Source organism: Engystomops pustulosus, chromosome 8 (genome assembly GCF_040894005.1).
Source record: "Engystomops pustulosus chromosome 8, aEngPut4.maternal, whole genome shotgun sequence".
Taxonomy (NCBI): domain Eukaryota; kingdom Metazoa; phylum Chordata; class Amphibia; order Anura; family Leptodactylidae; genus Engystomops; species Engystomops pustulosus.
This window is the reverse complement of record NC_092418.1, coordinates 91726640-91750221: the sequence shown is the minus strand read 5'-3', so window position 1 is coordinate 91750221 and position 23582 is coordinate 91726640. Positions and strand designations below refer to the sequence as shown.

At 41.8% G+C, this 23582-nt stretch overlaps 1 protein-coding gene across 2 annotated transcripts in view; it reads left to right on the top strand.

Moving 5' to 3' along the window:
- The window catches only part of GAD1 (glutamate decarboxylase 1), a 48473-nt gene extending 27941 nt beyond the window's left edge, over nt 1-20532 (top strand). For both annotated transcript variants that reach the window (XM_072121758.1, XM_072121757.1), the window contains 11 exons: nt 4261-4373; nt 6157-6272; nt 6584-6663; nt 7810-7864; nt 9113-9229; nt 9317-9381; nt 12520-12598; nt 13240-13389; nt 13768-13875; nt 14323-14412; nt 15312-20532. In XM_072121758.1, the coding sequence (XP_071977859.1) occupies nt 4261-4373; nt 6157-6272; nt 6584-6663; nt 7810-7864; nt 9113-9229; nt 9317-9381; nt 12520-12598; nt 13240-13389; nt 13768-13875; nt 14323-14412; nt 15312-15485 (1147 nt within the window). In that variant the 3' untranslated portion in view covers nt 15486-20532. The remainder of the gene's footprint in view (nt 1-4260; nt 4374-6156; nt 6273-6583; nt 6664-7809; nt 7865-9112; nt 9230-9316; nt 9382-12519; nt 12599-13239; nt 13390-13767; nt 13876-14322; nt 14413-15311) is intronic.
- The last annotated feature ends 3050 nt before the right edge of the window (nt 20533-23582 follow it).

Here is a 23582-nt window from a genome sequence, read left to right as displayed (position 1 = left end):
TCTGTTTCAGTGATTTCATGGATCTTTTAATGATTTTTCTCATTGAAACCAGAGAAAATAATATATAACTTTTTTTCTAATTTGTTTTTATTTTCTAACAGTAGATCTTGTTCTTCTATTTTCTGTCCATGATTATGGTGGCTGCCATCTTGCCTGAGCTCTTGTAACAGCATTTTGTTATATACTTCACAAAAAAATAAGTTTAACATAAAAAGTTTGCTACAAAACTGGGCATGTTCTAGTAACATGTTTCCTCGAAGGGTATGTTCAGTTAGTGTTGTTAAAGCTGCACTAGAAAGACAAGGCATCAGGGTGCACAGGGTGATCAGTTTGATCAAGAAATTATAAAATACATATTTTAGGGTCTGTTGAATGGATAGTGGAAAGTATGGAATTTAAATTATTTATTATTGTACACCCTACACCCCATCTAAACAAAAATGTAGACATTTTTTCTAATTTATTAAACAAGAAAAACTGAAATATCAAATGGTCATAAGTATTCAGACCCTTTGCTGTGACACTCATATTTAACTCACATGATGTCCATGTTCCTTCTGATCCTACTTGAGATGGTTCTACTCCTTCATTGGAGTCCAGCTGTGTTTATTTAAACGGATTAGACTTGATTAGGAAAGGCACACACCCGTCTATATGAGACCTCACAGGGCATGTCAAAGCACATGAAAAATCCTGAGGTCTATGGAGCTGCCCAAGGAGCTCAGAGCCAGAAATTGTGGCAAGGCACAAAACTGGCCAAGGTTACAGAAGAATTTCTACAGCACTTAAGGTTCCTAAGAACACAGAGGCCTAAATAATCCTTAAATGCAAGTCGAAGATGACCACAACTAATCTTCGATATGGCTGTCAAGCAAAATGATGCCATCATGAAAGAAAAGCCTTGGTGAGAGAGGTAAAAAGAACCCCAAGATCACTGTGGCTGAGCTCCAGAGATGCAGTAGGGAGCTAGGAGAAAGTTCCACAAAGCCTCCACTAGCCGGGGCTTTATGACAGAGTCTGCTGATGGAAACCTCTCCATATGAAAGACAATAAAGCTGCACACAGTGTACAAAAAAACACATGATGGAGTCCCAGACTATGAGAAATAAGAATCTCTGGTCTGATGAGACAAATATTGAACTTCTTGGTGTTAATTCTACTCGGTATGTATGGAGAAAACCAGGCATCGCTCATCACCTGCCAAATACAATCCAAGAACTTCTAGGCAAAGTTGCTGTCGCGCTTCAACAGCTGCTTGATTCCCCGCAACAGGCTTCTGCATCCACTCCTGCTCCTCCTTTACCTGCCTGAGCATTTCCTCCGGCTGCAGAGTAAAGACTCAGACTTTGTATGCCCGATAAATTTGATGGTGACCCCAAACTCTGCAGGGGCTTCATCATCCAGTGCTCATTGCACTTTGATCTTATGCCAACCCACTTTGTCACCGAACACTCCAAGGGGGCATTCATCCTCAGCCGCCTCTCCGGGAAGGCCCTGGCCTAGGCTACTCCTCTGTGGGACAGAAACGATCCAGTCACGACCTCCCATGCTACGTTTGTAGTGTAATTCCACTCCGTGATTGAGGAATTTCAGCCTCCACAGCTGAACCTGCTGAACCTGAGCCTAGGAGACTCTTTGGTTGGCGAGTATCCTGTCAAGTTCCACTCCCTAGCCTCTGAGCTCTCCTGAAATGATGGGGCCTTGTCAGCTACCTTCAAGCAAGGACTGTCCCCCCAGGTGAAAGACACACTGGCTGCCCGGGATCCTCCGGCTACTCTGAGTGGTCTCATCACCTTGGCCACCCGGATAGACGTGATGGAGAATTCCATCACAAGCCACCTCAAGTCTTGCTTCCACGCCAGCCAAAAACCGCCCCGGTCTCCAGCCGCATGGTCTGAAAAGGAGCCAATGCAAGTCGACAGAGTTCATCTCACCATTGAGGAACATTCCAGACGTCTTCTGGAGGGAACTTGCTTGTACTGCGCTAGCTCCGAACACTCCATTGGGGCTTATCCTGTCCGTTCTCGCACGTCCAGCAAACCCCGACACCTTGGGCTTCTGGGAGGTACTTCCCTAGGTGTTAATGCTGTGTCTCCACGTCTGTTGGTTCCTGCGCTCCTCGGTGTCAGTGCTCGCTCTCCTGTACAAGGGTACTGTCACGGGTGTCCCTGCCATCCATGCCGCAGATGCCGGGTACACCCGTGCCCCTCTCGGTGCCATGGTACCCGCTGTCGCTGCCACTGTCCCGCTCCCTGGCCCGGACTCACCTCCCCATGCTGCTGCCTGTGCTCCTGCTTCCCGACTAGGCCGCACGCTCCCGCTCCTAGGGCGCATGCGTGCTGGCTCTCCTGGACTTAAAGGGCCAGCATCCTCCTGTTGGAGCTTGTTAATCCAGCTCGCCCTTATGGTCCAGCACCTCCCATCCTGCCTCATTGGATCTTCAGCATCATTTCCTGCTAAGTGAAAGCCCTCCTGGGTTCCTGTGTTACCAGTGTTCCTCCGCGTTCTTGTGTTTCCAGTGTTCCTCTGTGCCCTGTCATCTGCTCCTGACTGCCTGCTCTGTGTACCAGTTCCTGTCTGCCTGTACCGTCCTGCATCTCCTTCCGTACTACCTTGGCTGCCACCGCGGGACGGGACGCACCCGTGGAACATGGTGGGCTCTGGCGAAGACCAGGTGCCACTAAGGCTCCGTTCCCGGGTGTCGGCTAGTCCATCATCATCTCCCGTGGTGGTCCAGAGGGTCCACAGACTCTTCCCTAAGAGATTCTCTGACAGTTCGTCTCTACGAATTGTGACAGTTAGCCAATCATTAATGATTGAAAAGTGTCAAAGTGTATGAGGAGACCCCTCCAAATGGTAACATCCAATTTCTAGACGGATTAGCAGTATCTATCTAATATTAGTATGACTGTATAAACTATAACTATAATCTATCTAGCGATTGTGGATTATCTATCTATTTATCTAACTCCAAAAAACAGCACTCCAAAGGTAATTGTTAAAAAAAATTCAGTGATGGCTTCAATCTATGATCAATGCAATGTTTTGTCTCCTACTGAGCCTTCTTCAAGCTGAAAAAAGGTCTTATATGAGCCGAAACTTTGCATCGGTAATGGATTAAAGCCATTATTGCATTTTATTATGAACAATTACCTTTGGAGTGCATTTTTTTCCTTTTAATTATTTTTGGAGGACCCCTTGTCCGGCCTTCAATGCATGGACTCACTTCAAATGGATGTCTATTGCTGAACTCTCATATCTAACTATTACCTATCTATCTGTTTGCCCACCTGTTATTTGGGGTTATTTATTTTGTGCTGGTGCGTGGTGCGCCAGCATATGATGACCCCCTGCCCCTCCGCTCTGGCCTCCTGATGTATGTGGCAGGTAGCTGTTCCCATCAAATAATTCTAAGATAGCCGCCGTAGAATCACTTTAGAATTTACGCATTCTGGTCTGAACAGGCGCAGGCTATAGCAGAGGTGGTGAAAAGGGGGTGTGGTGTGGAGTTGACATAAACGGGGAAATAATCATAATTCCTGGCATTGTGCCTGGAATTGTGATTACGGTATTTCGGGGCTAGTACATCCAAAAACTGCTGTACCAGTCATCCTAAATATCCCCCTATCTCTTTATCTATCCATCTTGTGTTTTTCTATACACTATTCATCTATCAACGCCTTTAGGTGACAAAGTTAGACTTTCCTATTTGCTAATACTCGTCACTATAAATCTAAATTAAGGGGCCGCTCATTTGTATTGATTCTTCACCGTAGTATTAGTGAAGGGTTGTAAATATACTGTACAGCTCGATTACATTAGATCCATGAGACTCCTCCATCACCGGAAAGTGGTACATGACAAGAGGCCACACGCTACGCGCTGCCCCCTTCTCCATTAGACGGACATTTCGGCTGGTTGAACGTCTTTTTGTTTTTTGTCATGGGTAATTAAAAGAAAAGTCATCATCAATAATTACTCCAGACAGATATTGACTTGGCCGTAATGTAGAAACAAAGTTGTCCTTGGGGGTTGCGGGGCGATGCGTACGCCATAAATAATTACATTTGGATTTTTAAAACCGCATTCGATAATTTTAATTAGTTTTGTGCTGTTTGTCCTAATGTACGGCTTAACCCTTGTGGGTGACAACTTTCCTTATCTGAGTTGAGTTTAGGTTCAACATTGAATAAACCATCTTTTCTTTTTGGATACAGAACAATATAATTACAATTTCCTTTGCTTTTTTGCTTTATGAAGGTTTACATATGAAATTGCACCAGTTTTTGTCCTGATGGAACAAATAACACTCCGGAAAATGAGGGAAATAATTGGTTGGAATGGAAAGGACGGTGACGGCATTTTTTCACCTGGTAAGTTTCCCCAGCGACTTCACTGCTATGAAAGTAATAGGGAGTTTATTTTCAATCTGAACGGCGCACTAGAAAGCTCTCATGCAGAGAATGTACTAGTTATAAAATGGAGGCTAAAAGGCATGAATTCTGCCTAACGCTGAAAGCGCAAAATAAATAAAGCCAAAATAAAGCAGCCTGACACCAACAAAGATGCGTAAGGGGATCAGTGAAAGTTCATAGGGATAAGTGACAGGAAAATGGAAGTTCAGTGTAGGTTCTAGTAACTTCTATTAGAATGTTCCACACATTTACATCTAATATGTCGAATTCAATGGATGACTAATATGAAAAATTATTTAGTTGAAGAACACAAAATATAAAAAAAAATCAACTATATATTGAAACTTAAAATGGAACCCACCTGAAGAAAAAGGGTCTGGCCTGGGATTTATGCAGAAATCTGAAGACTCCACTCCCAACTTACCTTTCCTGACTTGATAAATTAGATAATACTGGGTTAATATGGTCATAACGAGAAGGAGTTTTTCTACAGATGGACATTTCTGGACTGGAAGAGATTAGGCTAAATGGAATAACATAATTCAACAGATAAATCCCTAACACTCCAGTGCTGCCCTTCGGTAGCCCCCAATTCAGTTCATCCTTGTGCATTACACAATCACTAGCCTCAGTGGTCTTGTGCATTTCATGCCAGCAATACTGATGAGGCCAGTGATTGACTGCAATGGTCAGGTGGGTACATGGAATACCACTTGTGCTCAGAGTCATCAGAGCAGTGGTGATGGAGCATCATGGGATTTATTATATTATTTTTAACATATTTTTGATTCTTCCTTCATCCCATTCATACTGTAAAACCCCTTAAATTCCCAAAAATGTACTCCTGTACATTGCTGTATGCAGTGAGCTCCCACTAGTTCTACATTAGCAATTGCGGCAAGAAGATCAGTACTTTTTTATACCTCCATCGTTTGGTGCCATAGTAGTTGTATATCCTAACAGGTATGTCAATGGGTCTGGCAAGGGTTGTCACCATTCCAACTAATTTATCTCCGCAATTGAGGATTAGGTCAATAAAAAGTCAGTAAAATGTACAAGCCTAAAAGAGTTTTAAAACAAAAGTACGAGCCTGACGAAAAAATAAAGACCAGGGGTCCCTAGGTTTGGCACTCATTCATTCTGCTTCACTATCACTTGTAGGTGAGCAGGGCTGCTGACAGTTTCCCTACTTTGGTTACCGTAAAGTATTTGTGGAGAGGTTTAGACCCGTAAATGTTTACTCTCTCCTCTACATAGGATGACTATGAAATACAGTGACTGAAATCCATTTGACAATATGGTGCCAAGCAGGGCCGGCGCCAGCACTGGGCATACCTGGGCAAGTCCCGGAGCCCAGGGCTCCTGGGGTGGGGCCCACATAAGGCTATACATAAGGAATTCATAGGATTAGGGGGGGCTGTATCTAATCAATCCACAGGGGGCGAAGGGGCTCTATATAAAATAACCATGAGGGGGCTGTTTGGTATGATAAACTAGGGAATATTTTAGGGAACAGGAGACTGTTTTAGTTTCTGAATTTTTAATGCCGCCGTGTGAGTTCACTGCAAAAGGCCCCACTGAGGCTCTGTCACCCAGGGGCCTACTGAAACCTGGAGCTGACCCTGGTGCCAAGTCATGATAAATCCTAGGACATTGTCAGTCTCCTCCAACCCATGAGGATTGACAATAACATCCTCACAAATCAACTCAATCTCTAATACTCATTATGTTCTGTTCTCAGGTGGAGCAATATCTAACATGTACAGTATCATGGCTGCCCGATACAAGTATTTCCCCGACGTGAAAACCAAAGGCATGGCTGCTGTCCCCAAACTGATCATCTTTACTTCAGAACATGTAAGTTCAATCAGTTGTTAATAGAATTGTGATTTATATGGATCCACGGAAAATAATACAGGGGGTAAAAACGTCAAATTCCTGAGAATTTGCTAAAGAAATTTGAAAAACGTGTTAAATGATAATAGCAAATATTGCTCCAAAGACACACAATGGTCTGGCACAGCTCTGGCCAACATTACTGATCCCCTTACTGTACTGCAATATAGTAGTATGTATTTATTATTGGCAATCCTTCTGCCATTCTCATTCTCGTGTAATCCTTGTATGAAGATAAATGAATTGACAAAAGTAACCAATCTTTTTTCCAGAGTCATTATTCAATGAAGAAAGCTGGAGCAGCGTTGGGATTTGGGACAGAGAACGTCATCCTGATAAAATGCAATGAGAGGTAAACAAGGGTGAACCTAAACTCTATGTTGCCTGAGATGAGCTATAGAATGGCGCCCCCTCCACCTCATCCAATAGTAATGAATCAGATTATGATGAAACACTATTTTTAAGTGGCAGATCCTGCTCTGTATCAGAGGATTGCACCCCTTCTGCCGCCCCCCATCTTGTTGTAGATGGTGCTGCCTGGGGCAAAATGCTCAACTCGGCTAATGGCTAGTGCACCCCTGAAGGTTAACATTGTCACCACATATAAAGGGGCACATGTGGCTTTAAGTCTTACAGTTTTGAGCTATTGTGCTCTTTGATTTATCTATGGGCTGATTTCCTTTAGATGAATTGTGTTTTGTGCACAAATTTTTTTTGGAGAAATTTGCGCAACCTATATTAAATAGTTTCCTACGCCTGGTGGGGACTGGAGTGTGTTTGCACAATTTTTTTCTGATTTTTTTAAGCCCAAATCAGTGATGCAACATCTGATAGCAGGCGCAGTTCAAGGATGAATTAGGCACAAAGCAGGAAAACTAGTGCACGGCAAGCTTCAGTCAACGCATGATAAAGTTGCAAAAAAAGTCCAAATCGAAAAAGAAAGGGAAAAAAAAGATAGAGGGTCATTTATCTGTGTTTTGGCTAGTTTTTGCGTCTTTTTTCCGTCTGCTTCTTTGATCATTTATCAGTCTCACTTTTTCCTTGTGTTAAATGGGATTGTTTTTTTTTAAGATCTCTTTTTGAGACATTTGTTCCAAATGTTTCAAAAATGTCGCACAAATGTCTCAAGTCCCTTCTTTCCATTCTCTAAGTTTTCCTTAGGTATGGTTTTGTTTGGAGTTTCTTTGTGCCAAGAAATGTAGCAAATTTTAAACAAATTGTAATGATAAATGTCATTTTCAACATTTAGCACATCTGGAATAGAAAATAAATGTGTCTTACTGACGAAAAACCAATGTCTGACAAACACTTCAAAATATCCCAAAAAGGTGCAAAAATTGCAATGTGTCAAAAAATTTCTCAAAAAAGACAGAAAAAACAGGAAGAAAAATAAAGACAAATGACCCCATAGTTCTTAACAGACCCAATAAGCAAGTCCAAAAAGTTTAATGGTCCACCTGTTGTATTACATATTTATCACTGTTTGTATTATTTGTAGAGGGAAGATCATTCCTGCTGACCTGGAGGCCAAAATCATTGAATCTAAGCAAAAGGTACATAAACGAGGAAAGACTCCATATAAAGAGTAACATCTAATGTATAAAGCTGGATGTGTGTGCGTATGTATGTATGTCCGCTAAAGGAATCTGTACTGTCGCGTTTACAGTCATCAAATTTTGCACAGCCTCTCTCTGTGACTCAGGGAATGTCATAGAATAGAATTTTGACCCAAAATCTTCATCCCGCACTTCATCCCGCGAGTCATTAGCATATCCAAGCTGTCCAGCTTATTCATGAGTGGGAGGTAAAGCCACACCCCCAGTGCTTGACTGACAGCCTGTATAATGATGTGAGGCTGTATAATGATGTGCTTCCTGGTGCTGGCGCCCCCTGCAGCCTGTGTGTGTGTATAGGAGTGATACAGCAGCACCAGGCAGCCATGTTATAGCAGAACATGTCAGGTGCTTGTGTAGCTGATCTCTGTGTCTCTGTGTATTAGGAGGGAGAGCCCAGGCACTAGCAATACTTTACTATACATTACACACAGACATGAGCAGGGGGAGGAGAGGGGAGGGGTAACAGGAGTGACATCACTGCCTCTCACCATGTGACCAGCCTCATTTGCGTAATAAAGAATAGATGATTTTATAATGATTAATGTATGAAATGACTAGATAAAGGCGGGGATGGGATCCTTGTGAGCTGCTCCAACAGGTAGTAGTGACAGGACTAGTGACACAGACCTGATGACAGGTGTCCTTTAAAGCTGCATCAAACAACACAACCACTGGGTGGCCTTTTATATAACAGATGACTTTGAGCAAGGCCGGAGCTAGCAGTGGACATACCTGGCAAGTGCTTGGGCCTACAGCTGCTGGGGGGGCCCACATAAGGCTGTACATAAGAAATCCATGTGGGTGAGGGGGACTTAAATAAAATAACCATGAGGGGGCTGATTGGTGTGATGAACTAGGGAATATTTTAGGAAACAGGAGACTGTTTTAGTTTCTGAATTTTTAATGCTACCACGTGAGTTCTCTACAAAGGGGCCCACTGAGGCTCTGTCCCCCAGGGGCCTACTGATACCTGGAGCTGACCCTGACTTTTGAATACAATAGTACAAAACAGTGTAAAACCATGAATGTTTGAACAGTATTCAGCTCACCGCTGTACAAAACAGTATTGTCTTGAAAGTCTATTCATCCAATAATACACATATCTGGATCTAACCCATCTGTATCTGAATCTTTATAATATATAAATGTTTGCTATATACTTACATATTGCTGTATACCTTGCAGGGCCACGTTCCACTGTATGTGAATGCTACTGCTGGGACCACAGTCTATGGAGCCTTTGATCCCATCGATGAAATAGCAGACATATGTGAAAAGTACAACCTTTGGCTTCATGTAGATGTAAGTAATGGACGTCTTACAGGCCAGTGAGTGATCTCAGCCTTACAGAGTCTCATACCTTATGTGATGTTACGTTTCTTCTCACAGGCCGCATGGGGAGGGGGACTGCTCATGTCTAGGAGGCATCGTCATAAACTGAATGGCATAGAAAGGTGAGAAAATAGAAAATTGTGAAAGATCTCATTTCTGACACACTGGCATACAGTATATCAAAAGATTGTGGTTTAGGTCTCGTAGCATTTATTAAAAAAGAAAGAGAAAACAAAAAAAGACAACGAGAGAGGACGGCACCTCGTGTGATAACGTCAGGGTAGTTGGTAGCCAGGTAAGTATTGAAAGGCGCTCACCTGGTGGCAACTTGTAAGGTTGCAGAAAACAAATGTGGGGGTATCGATTACCCTTAGTAGAAACTTCTCCTTGCGGTTACCTCAGCAGCTCCCAAACGCTCCAAAAACCGGTATCCAACGGAACCGTTAGCATATGGGTAAGGCGGAAGAAAGAATTTGGTGCTATGGATGGGTGAGCTTGTAACCAGGAATAAATTACCAAAGCGCGGTTCGGTATAAGATTGATTCGTATTTATTATAAATTATTAAAAACTTTTTTGGTTCATTGGTAACGCGTTTCGGGATATAAAAAATATAGTACGATGATAAACAATCATGTGAGTAAGTACATTTGGGCGAATAGAGATCTATGTCAAGTGCATACAGGGATAACGTGCATAAGTATTGCAAATGGGGATTGATATCCCTTCATTGTAGCATTTATTGGCATCAGATACGGGAGCTGAGTTATACATCACATAAGAATAAGACAAGCCGACCATGGTGGCCATATAATAATACCAGCGCTAGATCTCTTACAAGAGTGATAACCACCGGGCCACCATGCCCTTAGCACTGTACCCATAGGGCTTACAGTATCAATAATTTAAAGTGCCAGAATCTCCCGTATTGGCACTTTGTGAAAATGAAGTGGGTTTCTGTTGTAGTTTGGGCACTCAGTTTCTAAAAGCTTTGCCATCACTGCCATATGAGAAGACCTGTGCCACAATTAACACATCGGGAGCCCTGTAAGAGTATGATCCTATGATTTATAGTAGTAATTTATTGTTTATTGTTTTGTTTTTTTATGCCATTGATGTGTATTCCAGACGGGACTTGTCCTGTAGCTTTTTTTTCTCGTGAGGTGAAAAATCATTGAAATGGATAGGAGTTGGTCTTTGAATGTTATCGGATTTCACATATGGGCCAGCAGCTTTACATCCGTTTTCCATTTATCTTTTTTATTTGTCTCACTGGGCAGCGGTCACTGTCTCTCTTGCCCAAAAGTGTCATGCCCCTCCTACACTGTCAGACTGGGATTCCTTGGGTTAACCAGATTATTTTGATTACCTACCTATCATCTTCCTCTAAGAAATATATTCTACAAGTCTTCAGGTTAGGTTATCTTCCTCTGCATCTAATGGGTCCAGTGTTATGGCCTGGACCCACGGATGATCCTCTGCTTCCCCGATGGGCCAGTCCGACACTGCACTGCTATGCCCAAACCGCTGTATAGGCAGTCCCCCGGTTACGTACAAGATTGGTTCTGCATGTGTGTTCTTAAGTTGAATTTGTATATAAGTCGGAACTGTATACTTTATAATTGTAACCCCAGGCAAAAATTTTTTCGTCTCCGTGACTATCGAATTTCTAAAATGTTGGGTTGTCATAAGAATCAGGATTAACAGTAAAGCTTAATTGCAGACACCTGTGATAACTGTTATAGCTGTTAATTGTAGCCTAAGATTAAAGTACAGTAAATTATCAAAAGCCTGAGGTCTGTTTGTAACTAGGGGTCGTCTGTAAGTTGGGTGTGCTTAAGTAGGGGAACGTCTGTATTTGTCAATAATTCGAAATGGCAGATTATTTGTACAAATAATCTGAACAATCCCGCTAAAATATCTCTCATTTAGCCATGTAATGTTGACTCTACAGCTTCCAGTTTACGTGTTCAGTATCTGGAGATAATAATTTGCAATGAAATGCATAATCTGACACATCTCAGCCTTTGCACTGTCCATCATAGGTGACCTATTAAATGACATTTCACGTAGGAAGTGAGAAAAAGTCAAATTCTGCCTCCTCTGTAGAGATGAAAAGCGCAGACAATGCAACACTGTATCAATGTTATCATGGGATACAAAGTGACATGCTTGATATCACTGTTCTCATTAGCATGTATTGATCGGACAGTAGCTGACATGTCAAACTCACTGCCTTGCTTTATTTTCCATTGCCTGGGGAAATTCAAGTGCGCTATGACCTCTTTATTTGCCCCAGTGAAACTTGACAAAAAATGTCAGGAAGAATAAGGTTGCTGAGATTATAAATGAGACACAATCTATTGCTGTAAACATCAAGGGGTCCGTTCTGTAAGCGCTGGCGGCCAGGGCCGTTCAGAACACGCAGCGATTGTGTCTTATGTAAGGGGGGATGCACGTTGTATATTCATTTACAGAGCATGTTCATCTGTGGAAGCCTCAAGCTATAACAAGGGAACGTCAGTGAAGGAGTAGGAAAGATAGATACAGAACATGTGACCATTATAGTCACAATACCTTTGGGTTGGGTTACTTCATTGTTTTTTATTAGCCTTAAAAAAAACAAATACCAAGTTAATTTGATTTGATCCAGAGATTTGTATATCCTATAAAATGGAGTTGTGGTACATTGAGCTTCTAGTAGAATGTAACCAGGGCCGGCATTAGGGGGTGGCAAAGTGGGCATTTGCCAAGGGCCCCCTTTCCTAAAGGGGCCGCCTGCATGTAGACTTTTGTGTGCAGGGGATATATTGTTCTTTTAATACTCCTTGGTAGAATGCCCTGGTGTCTCTATATATCTATCATGTATCAGTCTAGTTATCTATCTCCTATAATTTGTCTATTTCCTATTTATTTATCTGTTATATATGTTACCATTTATCTATCTAGCTTTTTGTCTATCTATATATCTATATATGTTTTGTCTACCTTTTTATCTCCTATCTATCAAATCTATCTACTATTATCTATCCATCAATAAATCTTCTATCTCTCTATTACTGTATCTATCTCTCATCTATCTATATATAATCTACCTTATAGTTATGCATCTATAAATCTATATCATCTATCATATTTATCTTTTACCATCAATCTACCTATCATCTGTCTGTCTCCTATGGAATTTTGCCAAAACTTAACCATACTTCTTTGTCTAAAACCGGCCCTTAATGTAACCACTGCCTTCATATTTCTTTTATAGAGCTGACTCTGTGACCTGGAATCCACATAAGATGATGGGTGTCTTACTTCAATGTTCTGCAATTCTCTTAAGGGAAAAGGTAATAATTTAAATGCACTGACTATGACACTTTCTGTGACTTGTTAAAGAACATCTACCTCCAGGATGAAAGACTTTATGCAAATTAGCCTCCAGTCTCCATTAACACCTATGGAGCCTGGAGCCCCTCAGGCTTATTTACATACAACCCTTCATCCTGGTGGTAGATGCTCTTTAAGACAATATCCAGAACCATTTGCTAGTAATGGCAAGATATAGAAAATACAGTCACCGAGCCTCCCAAAACAAACTGTTACTATTATTCTACGGGTCAGTAAAAGATACTGTTAAGGCTTTGTAGTGGGGTTCTGTGGTTGACAGGTTCCCTTTAAAAGCACTTTTTCTGGAAAAATATTATACATTTATTTTGTTAATGGGGCTGATTGAGGATTTGATTTTTGTGGAATGTGATCAGGTTTGTTTTATGGAAACTATTGACCACTTGTCACTTCTTTTTTTGGTTGTCAAAGTTACCAGAGAACAGCTTTTTTGACATTCTGGCATGGGAAGCCCCAGTTGTCATAACTGCACATTATATATATTTTACTCCCCTTTATAAATTAATGAATAAAATAAGTAATTGAAGGGTTGTTATGCTCAGTATTGTTATATATACATTGGTATCTTCCTTGTGTTCTTCAGGGAATACTTCAAGGATGCAATCAGATGTGTGCAGGATACCTCTTCCAGCAGGACAAGCAATATGACATATCATACGACACTGGAGACAAAGCAATACAATGTGGCCGCCACGTGGATATATTCAAATTCTGGTTGATGTGGAAGGCAAAGGTACGAATTCGGATTATATGCTCACCTCGAGTATCAAGCGGGCACAGCATAGTGTTAGACCACATTCACCATCTACAGAGTAGCAAAAATAATAATGTCTTGGCACCCACCACCCATAGGGGACCCATCTCCACTTCAGTGTTCTGGATGATGAAGAAGGTCGGGTGAAGGATTTTATATTAGTATCGGTCATCAAACATCCTTACCCACAAGTTGACTAAAGCAGTCCCAGCGCTTGGGAGAGCACCAATTCCCAGACCAGTGACTGCCCTTGAAGATGGATCTTGATATGAGTAGTATTGGTGTCTCCCAGTCTACAAAAAAAAAAGAAATCATTCATTTTCCTCATTTAATTCTATATTTTTCTTCCCAAAAAAGGGCACTGTAGGGTTTGAACAACAGATTAACAAATGCTTGGAGCTGTCAGAATATTTATATTCGAAGATCTGCAATCGGGAAGATTTTGAGATGGTCTTCAAAGGAGAGGTAAGTTGTCATACACTAAGAGTGTATGAAGAATATGCAGAAGAACTGTGTATAGTAAATGGGCAGGGAGGAAAATTTTGCTTCATTTGTCGGTATTGATATTGGCTGCACCATCGGCACCATGAGCCTAATTTATGTAGAGGCACACACCCCTTGACAAATTAGACATTAGTAGTTTGTGCAAATTTTGTGGAAATTTACATCAACTGGAAATTTTACTCATTGAATTCTCCAGAAATCTGGCATAGCTCTCTGATAAATTCTACCAAATCACTCAGCAACACCACAAAGATAAGATATTGATTGATTGCTTTGGTCTGTTTATTTTACAGCTATATTTTAATCTTCTTAAATTGTGTACTCATCACAGCAGTCTCTGATAATATGAGGATATCAGGAGTACTGTTAACTACTAGATGATTGAATTGGACTTATATTATTTTCTAGCCTGAACACACAAATGTCTGTTTCTGGTACATCCCCCCAAGTCTCAGAGGTATGCCCCCATGTGAAGAGAGACAAGAAAAACTCCATAGGGTAAGTTTTATATGTATTTTTTTCATTAAAAATGGTTGTCAAGAAAGAAAAAGGGATGCAGCTAACTCACAAACCCTGTCCTTGCCAACTTGCCCGACTGCAGGGAACAACTAGATAATAGTCCATTCTGTGAGTAAGTGCTCAAAGCAAATGAATAGAGAGAGATAGAAAGACAGATAGATAGAAAAACACAAGCAAAGTCATGATAATCAGGTTAAAACCAAGATGGCAGTGAGGTACAGAATCGAGAGGCAAAAGAGTAGTCAATATATCTGGCAAGGGTCAGAATACTTAGCAACATAGCAAAAGCAGACAACATAAATGCAGAAACAATAGACTAGCATAACCAGCCCTGACTAGAGGGATGAGTGCATGTAAATGGAGTTCCTAGACGCCGCCCCAGCAGGTGACTGGTTCTGCCATCCATCACTTCAACAAACATGTGACAGACCTCCAGCTTAGAAACAAGCTGAACATAAACCCAACTAAACCAAAGGAACTAACTCTGAGGGGCAGACTGTCAATCGCAGACTCAAGTAGAGCAGCCCTGAGTGTGGTTAACAAGCTCAGAACCCTGCAGCAAGAAACCATTCAGAGAGTTGGGACAGTTCTGTTTTAAAAGCTCTAGTTGTATATCTCAGCCCCAAGAGTTTGCTTGTTGTCCGAAACGGTGGCACTCCAGCCCACAAGCTGTGTCTGGTACTGCAGATGTACCATACACATAGATAGGGCAGAAGGGGTCCTGTTTTGGAAAAGAAAAGCAAAACATTTATTTACCCTCCTCAAAAAAAATTTTGTTAGTTTGTCTCAAGGACCATGTGAACTCCTGAATGACCATCAGTTTTTTTTTTGTAACTTTCGCCTCTTGGTATGTTTAACATGAGTCTGTTGTCTTCAAGGTTGCCCCAAAGATCAAAGCTCTAATGATGGAATCTGGAACAACAATGGTGGGATATCAACCCCAGGGAGACAAGGCAAACTTCTTCCGGATGGTCATCTCAAACCCTGCAGCCACCAAATCAGACATTGACTTCTTGGTGGAAGAAATAGAGAGATTGGGTCAAGATCTGTAATAAATGGGCCAAGTACATAGAACCCTCTCTCACTGTGCTGGGGATAGTTACTCCACCACCCAACTGGTTAAATAGTATTTTGTTTATTATTAAGGGGGGAAAAATCCTTAAAAAAATCCTCGCCCCAGTATGGCTCTTCTCTGGCACCTTAACAAACATACAGTAGGTTGCTGATGTCTATATGTAGATCAGGAAGGAAATATTATCTAAGGCGTGTACAGTGACAACCGTTCTAAATGTGTTTGTTAAGGTTGTCAGATATGTACAAAATCCAAGATAACTCAGTGTTGTAAAGTGTATTCACTTGTATGTCTGTGTGAATATTTATGTACAGGGCCGGCCCTTGACATATGTAGTGTAGGCCTTTACTTAGAGCAGTAAATGCTGATAGAGCAGGATTCTCCACACTACCAAATCTAGTTACCAGGGACACAACGAAAAGCTCCTCAAAGCCAAGGAGCTCCGATAATACAATAGTTTTACTTGTCGGCAAACTGAAACGATGAAATGTCAAGACAATTGTATATACATACCCAAAAAGTAGGCGGGCATAGGGCACAAGCTTTGCCTAAGAGCCCTAGCTCGTTACAATACACATCCTCCTACTCCTACGGGGCTTATGGATTCACAAAGAGCTAAAAGTGTAATTTTAAGACCTCTAAGAAAGAGCTTGTATGTTATCTCATGTTAAGTCAACGTGCTATACATCAGACTGCCTCTCCATGATGCACGGACTTGTTGTAGGCCGCTCCCATTTAGGCAACACCTAGCATGAGAATTTTGCACTGAGAAATGCTTATAGGCAACCTGTCACCAGGGACCTCATTTTCACTAAAGACAGTTTACAGAAGCTAATTACAGCTGTATTGCAAATTTGTCTTTCTGCTTTCTCTAAGCATTTGCATTACAATATAATTGTGTGTTATAACTTACCTTGCACCCTGACAGAATCCTCTGTGTAGTTTCAGGGGTTGGGCTTTAGTGCATTTCAGTCTGTGCTGCAGACTCCTCAGCTCTCAGCCCCCACCTTTGTGCTCCTGTACAGCTCCTCCCTCTCCCACTGATGTCATCTCACCAGGCTGTGAGCGCAAGAGAAGGAGCAGGAGGGAGGAGCTGTACAGGAGCACAAAGGTAGGGGACAAGAGCTGAGTAGTCTGCAGCACAGACAAGTCACATGTCATTTTTAAAATGCATCCAAACCAAAGCCCAACCCCTGGGACTAGCCAGAGGATTCTGTCAGGATGCAAGGTAAGCAAGCAGCTCAAAGAAAGCAAAATTACGGAGGTGCGTCATTGCTCGTTACACACACTTTTAGTCTCAATTAGACAAGAAATCCTTAGGCTCATGGGACTGAATCCTGCTTTCAGTATAGAACTTTCTCGGATCTGCTTTTCTCCATAACATAGTCTGAAAAGCGTTAACCGGTAAATAGTTGTGCGTCCCCGTCTTAGTGTCTTGGGGGTTATAGTAGCACAGTTGTTGTAACAGGTATACTCTTGCTGTATTTCTAGGGATTATTTTGTGTAGATTGTGTACATTATTGTTCGGGGGGGCAAAAAAAAAACTTTGTGAACTGGAATTAAATGTCATAGTTTTACAGCAGTTTAACTGTTAAAATATAGGTATATGAAAATACTTGCTTATTTATATGCAGAGATTTACCATGTTAAAGAGGTGTCTTGTATTTTCCTCCATTTGTATTGTATTCTATTTATATATATATAAATATATAGTATATATTATTGAGGTAAGTTCTAAATAATGTTTATTGTAATTTAGTGTCTTTGTGAGCCAAAGAAATAAAAAAAAAACAATATATAGTGGAACCTGTATCTATACTATAGTGCCCTCAAAAGTAGTGCAGAGGTATTCAATATATGTCTAGGTTTATCAAGGGGTGCTAAGATTTAGCTTTTATTATGCTCATTTGCATGAAGGGGGTATAGGTATTGTTAAACCTCATCCCCCTTTGAAAAATCTAGGACGTAGGCTCATAAAAATGACAATTCTAGCACTTTAAGGTCATCAGCATTTAATGATGTCCAACACGCTGGGCCAACACAACACTTTTTAGTTGACCATTTACTTCTATCCATTTTGTTATTGAACCCGTGGCGTTTTCCTCTCGTTGGTCAAACTTCCATCCACAATGTCGACCCCCTTGTCTTCGAACTGCAAAATTGTAAAATAAAAGAATGGAAACGAAACCAGGCTGAATGATTAGTAGTGACTTAGTGGATGCACTGATAACTGGACTAGATGGTAATAAGTATAACCAGTGCAGTGGTGGAGGCTGAGCTCAGAGATCGTTTTCTAGGATTTTACTTGATGGTTCCCCGTGAAAAGCTGGTTATATACTGCCAGGGCTGGTGGAGGAAGCCTGTGAGTCATGCCTCCTCCGCCCACACACATAGAGAAGCCTGTGAGACATGCTTCCTCCGCCCACACACAGAGGAGCCTGTGAGTCATGCCTTCCTCCACCCACACAGAAAAATCTGTGAGTCATGCTTCTTCCACCCACACACAGAAAAGCCTGTGAGTCATCTCTCTTCCACCCACACATAGAAAAGCTTGTGAGTCATGTCCCTTCCACCCACACATAGAAAAGCCTGTGAGTCATGCCTTGTCCTCCCACACATACAACAGCCTGTGAGACATGCTTCCTCCGCCCACACACAGAGGAGCCTGTGAGTCATGCCTCTTCCACCCACACATAAAAATCCTGTGAGTCATGACTTAACACCTCTATATATTTACACATTAGACAAGGAAAGCTGTCAATCACTCAGTGTGGGCAGACTAATCAAGACTCAAAGACTTTCCCTATAGGTGAGCAGGACTCACAGGCTTCCTCCCTGAAACCTGGCAGCACTTCTATAACTTTTTACAAAATAATTTTTAAACTACAAATACCCTCAAACTCAGAGTCTCTGAGCCCACCCTCCGCTGCCCTCAGACGGGGACCCGACAGGTCCACTGAAATATATAGCGCTTTACTTACATGCCATCAAATCAAACAAGGCAATAACCTGCACATTATTATTTCTCCTTTTGTGTTTATCATATTTGACAGCAACTTATTGTGCAGATTCAGTAGTTCATGTTAGGCCATACCTAACATTTTACTGTATACGGCTATAAGTTCATCTCACACAAAACAATAAAACCGTTACAAAAACTTGCACATAGAAGTAGACATACAAAGAGAGAAAGAGTCAAAATTCTGCAAGTTATCAGACAGCTCTGTTATCTGTACAGTTGTCTGACCTAGTAACTGCATCTGTTCCCATTCGTTAGAGTTGCAGTGACTCAGTTCAGCCACTATACAAGGAATGGAGCTGTCTGCTTTCTGTTCTATTATTTGGTTGTAGCTAATCTGTAGGGTTCTGGTGTTGGACCCTAACCAACCAGATATTGATATTCTCTGAGTTAGTAACACATAATAATGCACATTCCAACAGCCATAACCAATACTGTCTGAAATAATCCATCTCTATGTTTGTACTTATCTCCAATGATGTTGTGTGTTGTAAATTAATACCGAGTGCCAAAATGTCTCCTGAAGTTGTGACAATCTTGTAGTGTCTGTCCAAAGGTTTTGTCTGTCAATAATCTGTTGAGTTCCCTCATCCTATAAGGTAAAACTACATGGTGATGTCTGACTTGAAACATTATATAAGAACATTACATTTATAAAAGATTAAGTGCCAATGTAGGGAAAACACAGCAGGACTCATATTTGGTGCAGTGGAGTAATCAGTCTGGAAAAAAATAATAAATAAAGTTAATAAAAAAACTGATGGGACAGATGTGCAGCAGTGTTCATTTTACATAGTAACCAGTCTGTCTCATCCAGATTATAAATCCAAGCACAATGTTTTTTTAAGAGGCACTGAAGGTTGGCAGTACTTAAAGGGAACACCCACTAAACATATCGTTGAAAACTGTGATAATGCAGCAGTACAACTATGCCTATATTGTTCATCCCCATGCCTGTAAAGTTTGACAGCACATTTGTAAAGTGACCCAGTGTGAGTCATTATCATTTCCTCTGAGCCGAATCTGACATATTTATGTCCTTCCTGCTCAGCCGCACGTAAAGCTCACTCCCCCCCCTCCATTAAGAGTGAGGCTGATGCTGACTGTGTGTGATGCTGAAGAGAATTGCTGAGGGGGTGGGGGTGAATGAGGGAGTTGAGAGAGCATGCTGAAGATAATTCCTGAGGGAGGGGTGAATGTGGATCTGATTTCTCTTCAGCAATTCAATCACACACACTTCCCTCTCAATAAGCCTCAAAAAGCTATCGCCTGATGTCTTCACTCTTCTTCGGCTCTCAATCCCGAGGGAGTGGTGAATGATGTGGCATAGCCTAATTCACTCAGATGGAGAGAAAGCAGGCCTCTTGTCTGTCAGGAAGGTAGAGCCGACGACCGAGTTGAAAAAAAACATGTATATGCATAGATGGTGAGTCAACTTTACAAATGGACTGTGGAACTCTACAGGCATGGAGAGGAACAATATATGGATAGTTGTACTGCTGTATAATGCCAGTTTTCAAAGATATGTTTAGTTTCTGTGGATCAAGTTCACTTTTGCTACCTATTTACTACTATTTTATTTTTATTCTTTTCTACTTTAAGGGAAATGTATGATTAGGAAAAACATACATTTCTCTAATTAGTTGATCAATTAGGCAAAAACCACATATGGAACCAGTAACCAGAACTTTACCAATTCCCAAAACAAGAAAAGTGAATATGTTGGACAGTTTCTCGTTCCTTAACAAATCCATATTTTGTCTTGTATGACAACGATTATTTCCAGACTGATACAGGAGAGGACTCCATGTTGTCTCAGGAGGCATGTCAGGGATCGTAGCAATAGTCACACTGCCATATTTGTCAGGGCACAGTATGTGTGAAAGTGAGAGGTTTTGGTGTGGTGTGATCAATGGACTCTTGCTATCCTGTGACTGATAAGAGATGTTCAACTATTAAAGATGATATGCAATGCAGTTTTAATTTTTCAATAAAATTCTTAAAACCACATGTCGTGTTGCTTTGTTTTGATTCTTACTAACCAGCATATCATATTCATAATGAAGATTTTTCTATTATTTTTTAGCCTACTCAGTGATTACATCTTCTTTTCTTAGGAGCCCCCTTAGGCACCAAGATGAAATTCAGCCAAAAAAAATGTACTTTTAGTGTGGAGATAAGGCCAAGTAATCAAAATGACAGGAACTGGGAACTTTCCATCATGGTGTACGGCCATTACATTGAACACTGTATGGTGATAATTTTGGTCCTGATACGATGACATTATTGGTAATATAATACAATGCTATAACATAGTCTGCCACAAGATGGCAGTGTAACAAAGCATTATCAGCAAAATTATTCGGATTTGCTCCATGGAAAACACTTGCAATTAGTGCAGGATTACATTGAGACTTTTTGTTGCTTTACTGGTCGATTTCAACGATTGAGCAAGGGCTGAAACCCAAAAAAACCAATGTCAATTAATAGTTCAAAAATCAGCTCAATCTTTACAGACATCTCAGAATATTCTTTAATTAGGTCCACTCCTAATATATAGCCCCCAACTTTTGTGAATAGGAAAGAGGGGCATAAGATGTGGAAAATTTTGAGCTTGCAAGTTCTGCCATACTCTGCCACACAACGGCACAGGCTCAATGCTGATGAGGACTGGGACAGACCCAAAATTCCTTGACTTGGGAGACATGACGTTGCTCCTCTACAATTACCAATATAACCAATAACACTGTTTAAGGTAGAGACGCTTTAAACATGTTAAAGGGCTCTTTCAGGTCCAAGTTTGAACCTGCATTTTGGTTTCCCACTGAAGTTAATAGGAAACTTCCTTCTAAAGCTTTCCAAGATGGTTTTGGTCCAAAAACACTTCAGAATTCTTGACCCTACAGGCCATGTTACTTAGAGTGTGTGGAAGTGTTTTGCTTATGCCACTTTGTCTTAGAGGGGTATTCCACAAAAACCCATGATGATATAAATAAATGAGTACAACAATACTCAATGTCATTAGTCAGCTTAAATAGTTTGATTTCATGATTTACAAATTTTATGGCCTCTCTAAAGTAGGTGGAGTTATCACTAAGATGGCCGCCACTGGAAACTACAAGTTCCATGATCCTTTAGTTCTCAGTAACTCCTCCTCCCTCTTATGCTCTACTCCCAGTGATGATATAACAGTCTGTCCTGCTCTGTTACCATAGTAATGATGTGTAACTGCCATCACCACAACACTGGCCATACTGGATGCACTGCAACCAACCGACTACAGCCAAACATAGTGGAGATCACATGACCTGCCCAGGCAGGTGCAGGACATGTGATGTGGACATGTGTTCAGCGGCCATCTTCTGTCCTGTGTATGCTCCGCAACGGACCGCGCAGAGGAAATCTACGGACTGTTTAAAGGGCCAGTAGCATTTTAATTCTCCATCACAGTCTATGTCACCAGCATTTTCTGCTACGGGAGCAACATTTTAAATAACAACTAATTACATATTACATTAAATTTTGAGTACCCATTTGTATATGAATTATGCTGATTCTTGGAATACCCCTTTAAAGACACACATTGGAGCAGCTTAATATAGCTGCTGAGGCTGCATAGTGGATCAGAGACCTCTCATTTCCACCATTTACTTTATCTCCGTCCTCTAGACACATTCATTGGATGCTGCCCATGTAGTGGGAGAACTGTCTGACTAAGGAGATATTTTTGACCCCGGCAAAAAGATCTACTCCTAGCCCTTAAAGGAAATCTACCATCAGAATGATGGTAAACCTGTAGTTCCTGCAGCTCCCCCTCAAATTATGCCCCACAGAAGCTCCCCCTTTTTTGTGCCCCACAAACTCCCCCTTATATTGTGCCCCCCAGAAGCATCCCCCTCATATTATGCCCCAGGAGGATGTTCAAGGACATCAAGGATAGTGGGATAGAGCCTGAAATCTGGGACTGTCCTTCTGGACAGTTGAGAGGTATTAGACCTAGTCGTGATATGTTTTCTGAAAAATTGATATCCGCTTTTCTATGGATAGGAAATAACTTACAAACTGTGTACAAACCCTTTAACATGATGAATCAACCCAACTTCTCCAATAAGGAACTTACCCATAGCATCCAACTGTTCCAAAGCAGCCGAAGAATTGGGGTGAGAGGAGACGGGATCAGCTCCCTGCTACCTTCTCATGTGTCTGAAGGAGTCATGTGAGGTGGTAGCTCCTCCCCTCGGCTGATCTGCTCCCCTCCTTTGGGATACATTCAGAGCCCAGGAGAAGAGAAAGTGGGACTGCTGTGTGGGAAAGAGGGAAGGTAAGTTGTTTTTTTTTTTGTTTAATACCCTGGAACAGGGGAGAGGAGCCACAGTAAGAGGAGGATGAAGGACAGGGGCCACAGGAAGAGGAGGATGGAGGACAGCAGGCCACAGGAAGAGGAGGATGGATGACAGCAGGCCACAGGAAGAGGAGGATGGGGTACAGGGGGTCACAGGAAGAAGAGAATGTAGGAAAGGAGGCCACAGGAAGAGAAGGATGGAGGACAGCAGGCCACAGGAAGAGGAGGGTGGAGGACAGCAGGCCACAGGAAGAGGAGGATGGGGTACAGAGGGTCACAGGAAGAGGAGGGTGTAGGACAGGAGGCCACAGTAAGAAGAGGATGTAGGACAGCAGGCTACAGGAAGAGGAGGATGGGATACAGAGGGTCACAAGAAGAGGATGATGTTAGACAGGAAACCACAGGAAATATAGGATGGAGGACAGGGGGTCACAGGAAGAGGATGGTGGACAGGGGTCCGCAATATGAGGACGATGGAGGACAGGAGGCCATAATATGAGGAGGATGGAGGACAGAAGGTCACAATATGAGGGATATGGCGGACAGGAGGCCACAGTATGAGGAAGATGAAAGACAGGAGGCCACAGTATGAGGAGGATGGAGAACAGGAGGCCAAAGTATGAGGAGGATAAGGGACAGGAGGCCACAGTATGAGCAGGATGGAGGACAGGGGGCCACAAAAGGAGGAGGATGGGAGACAGGAGGCCACAGTATGA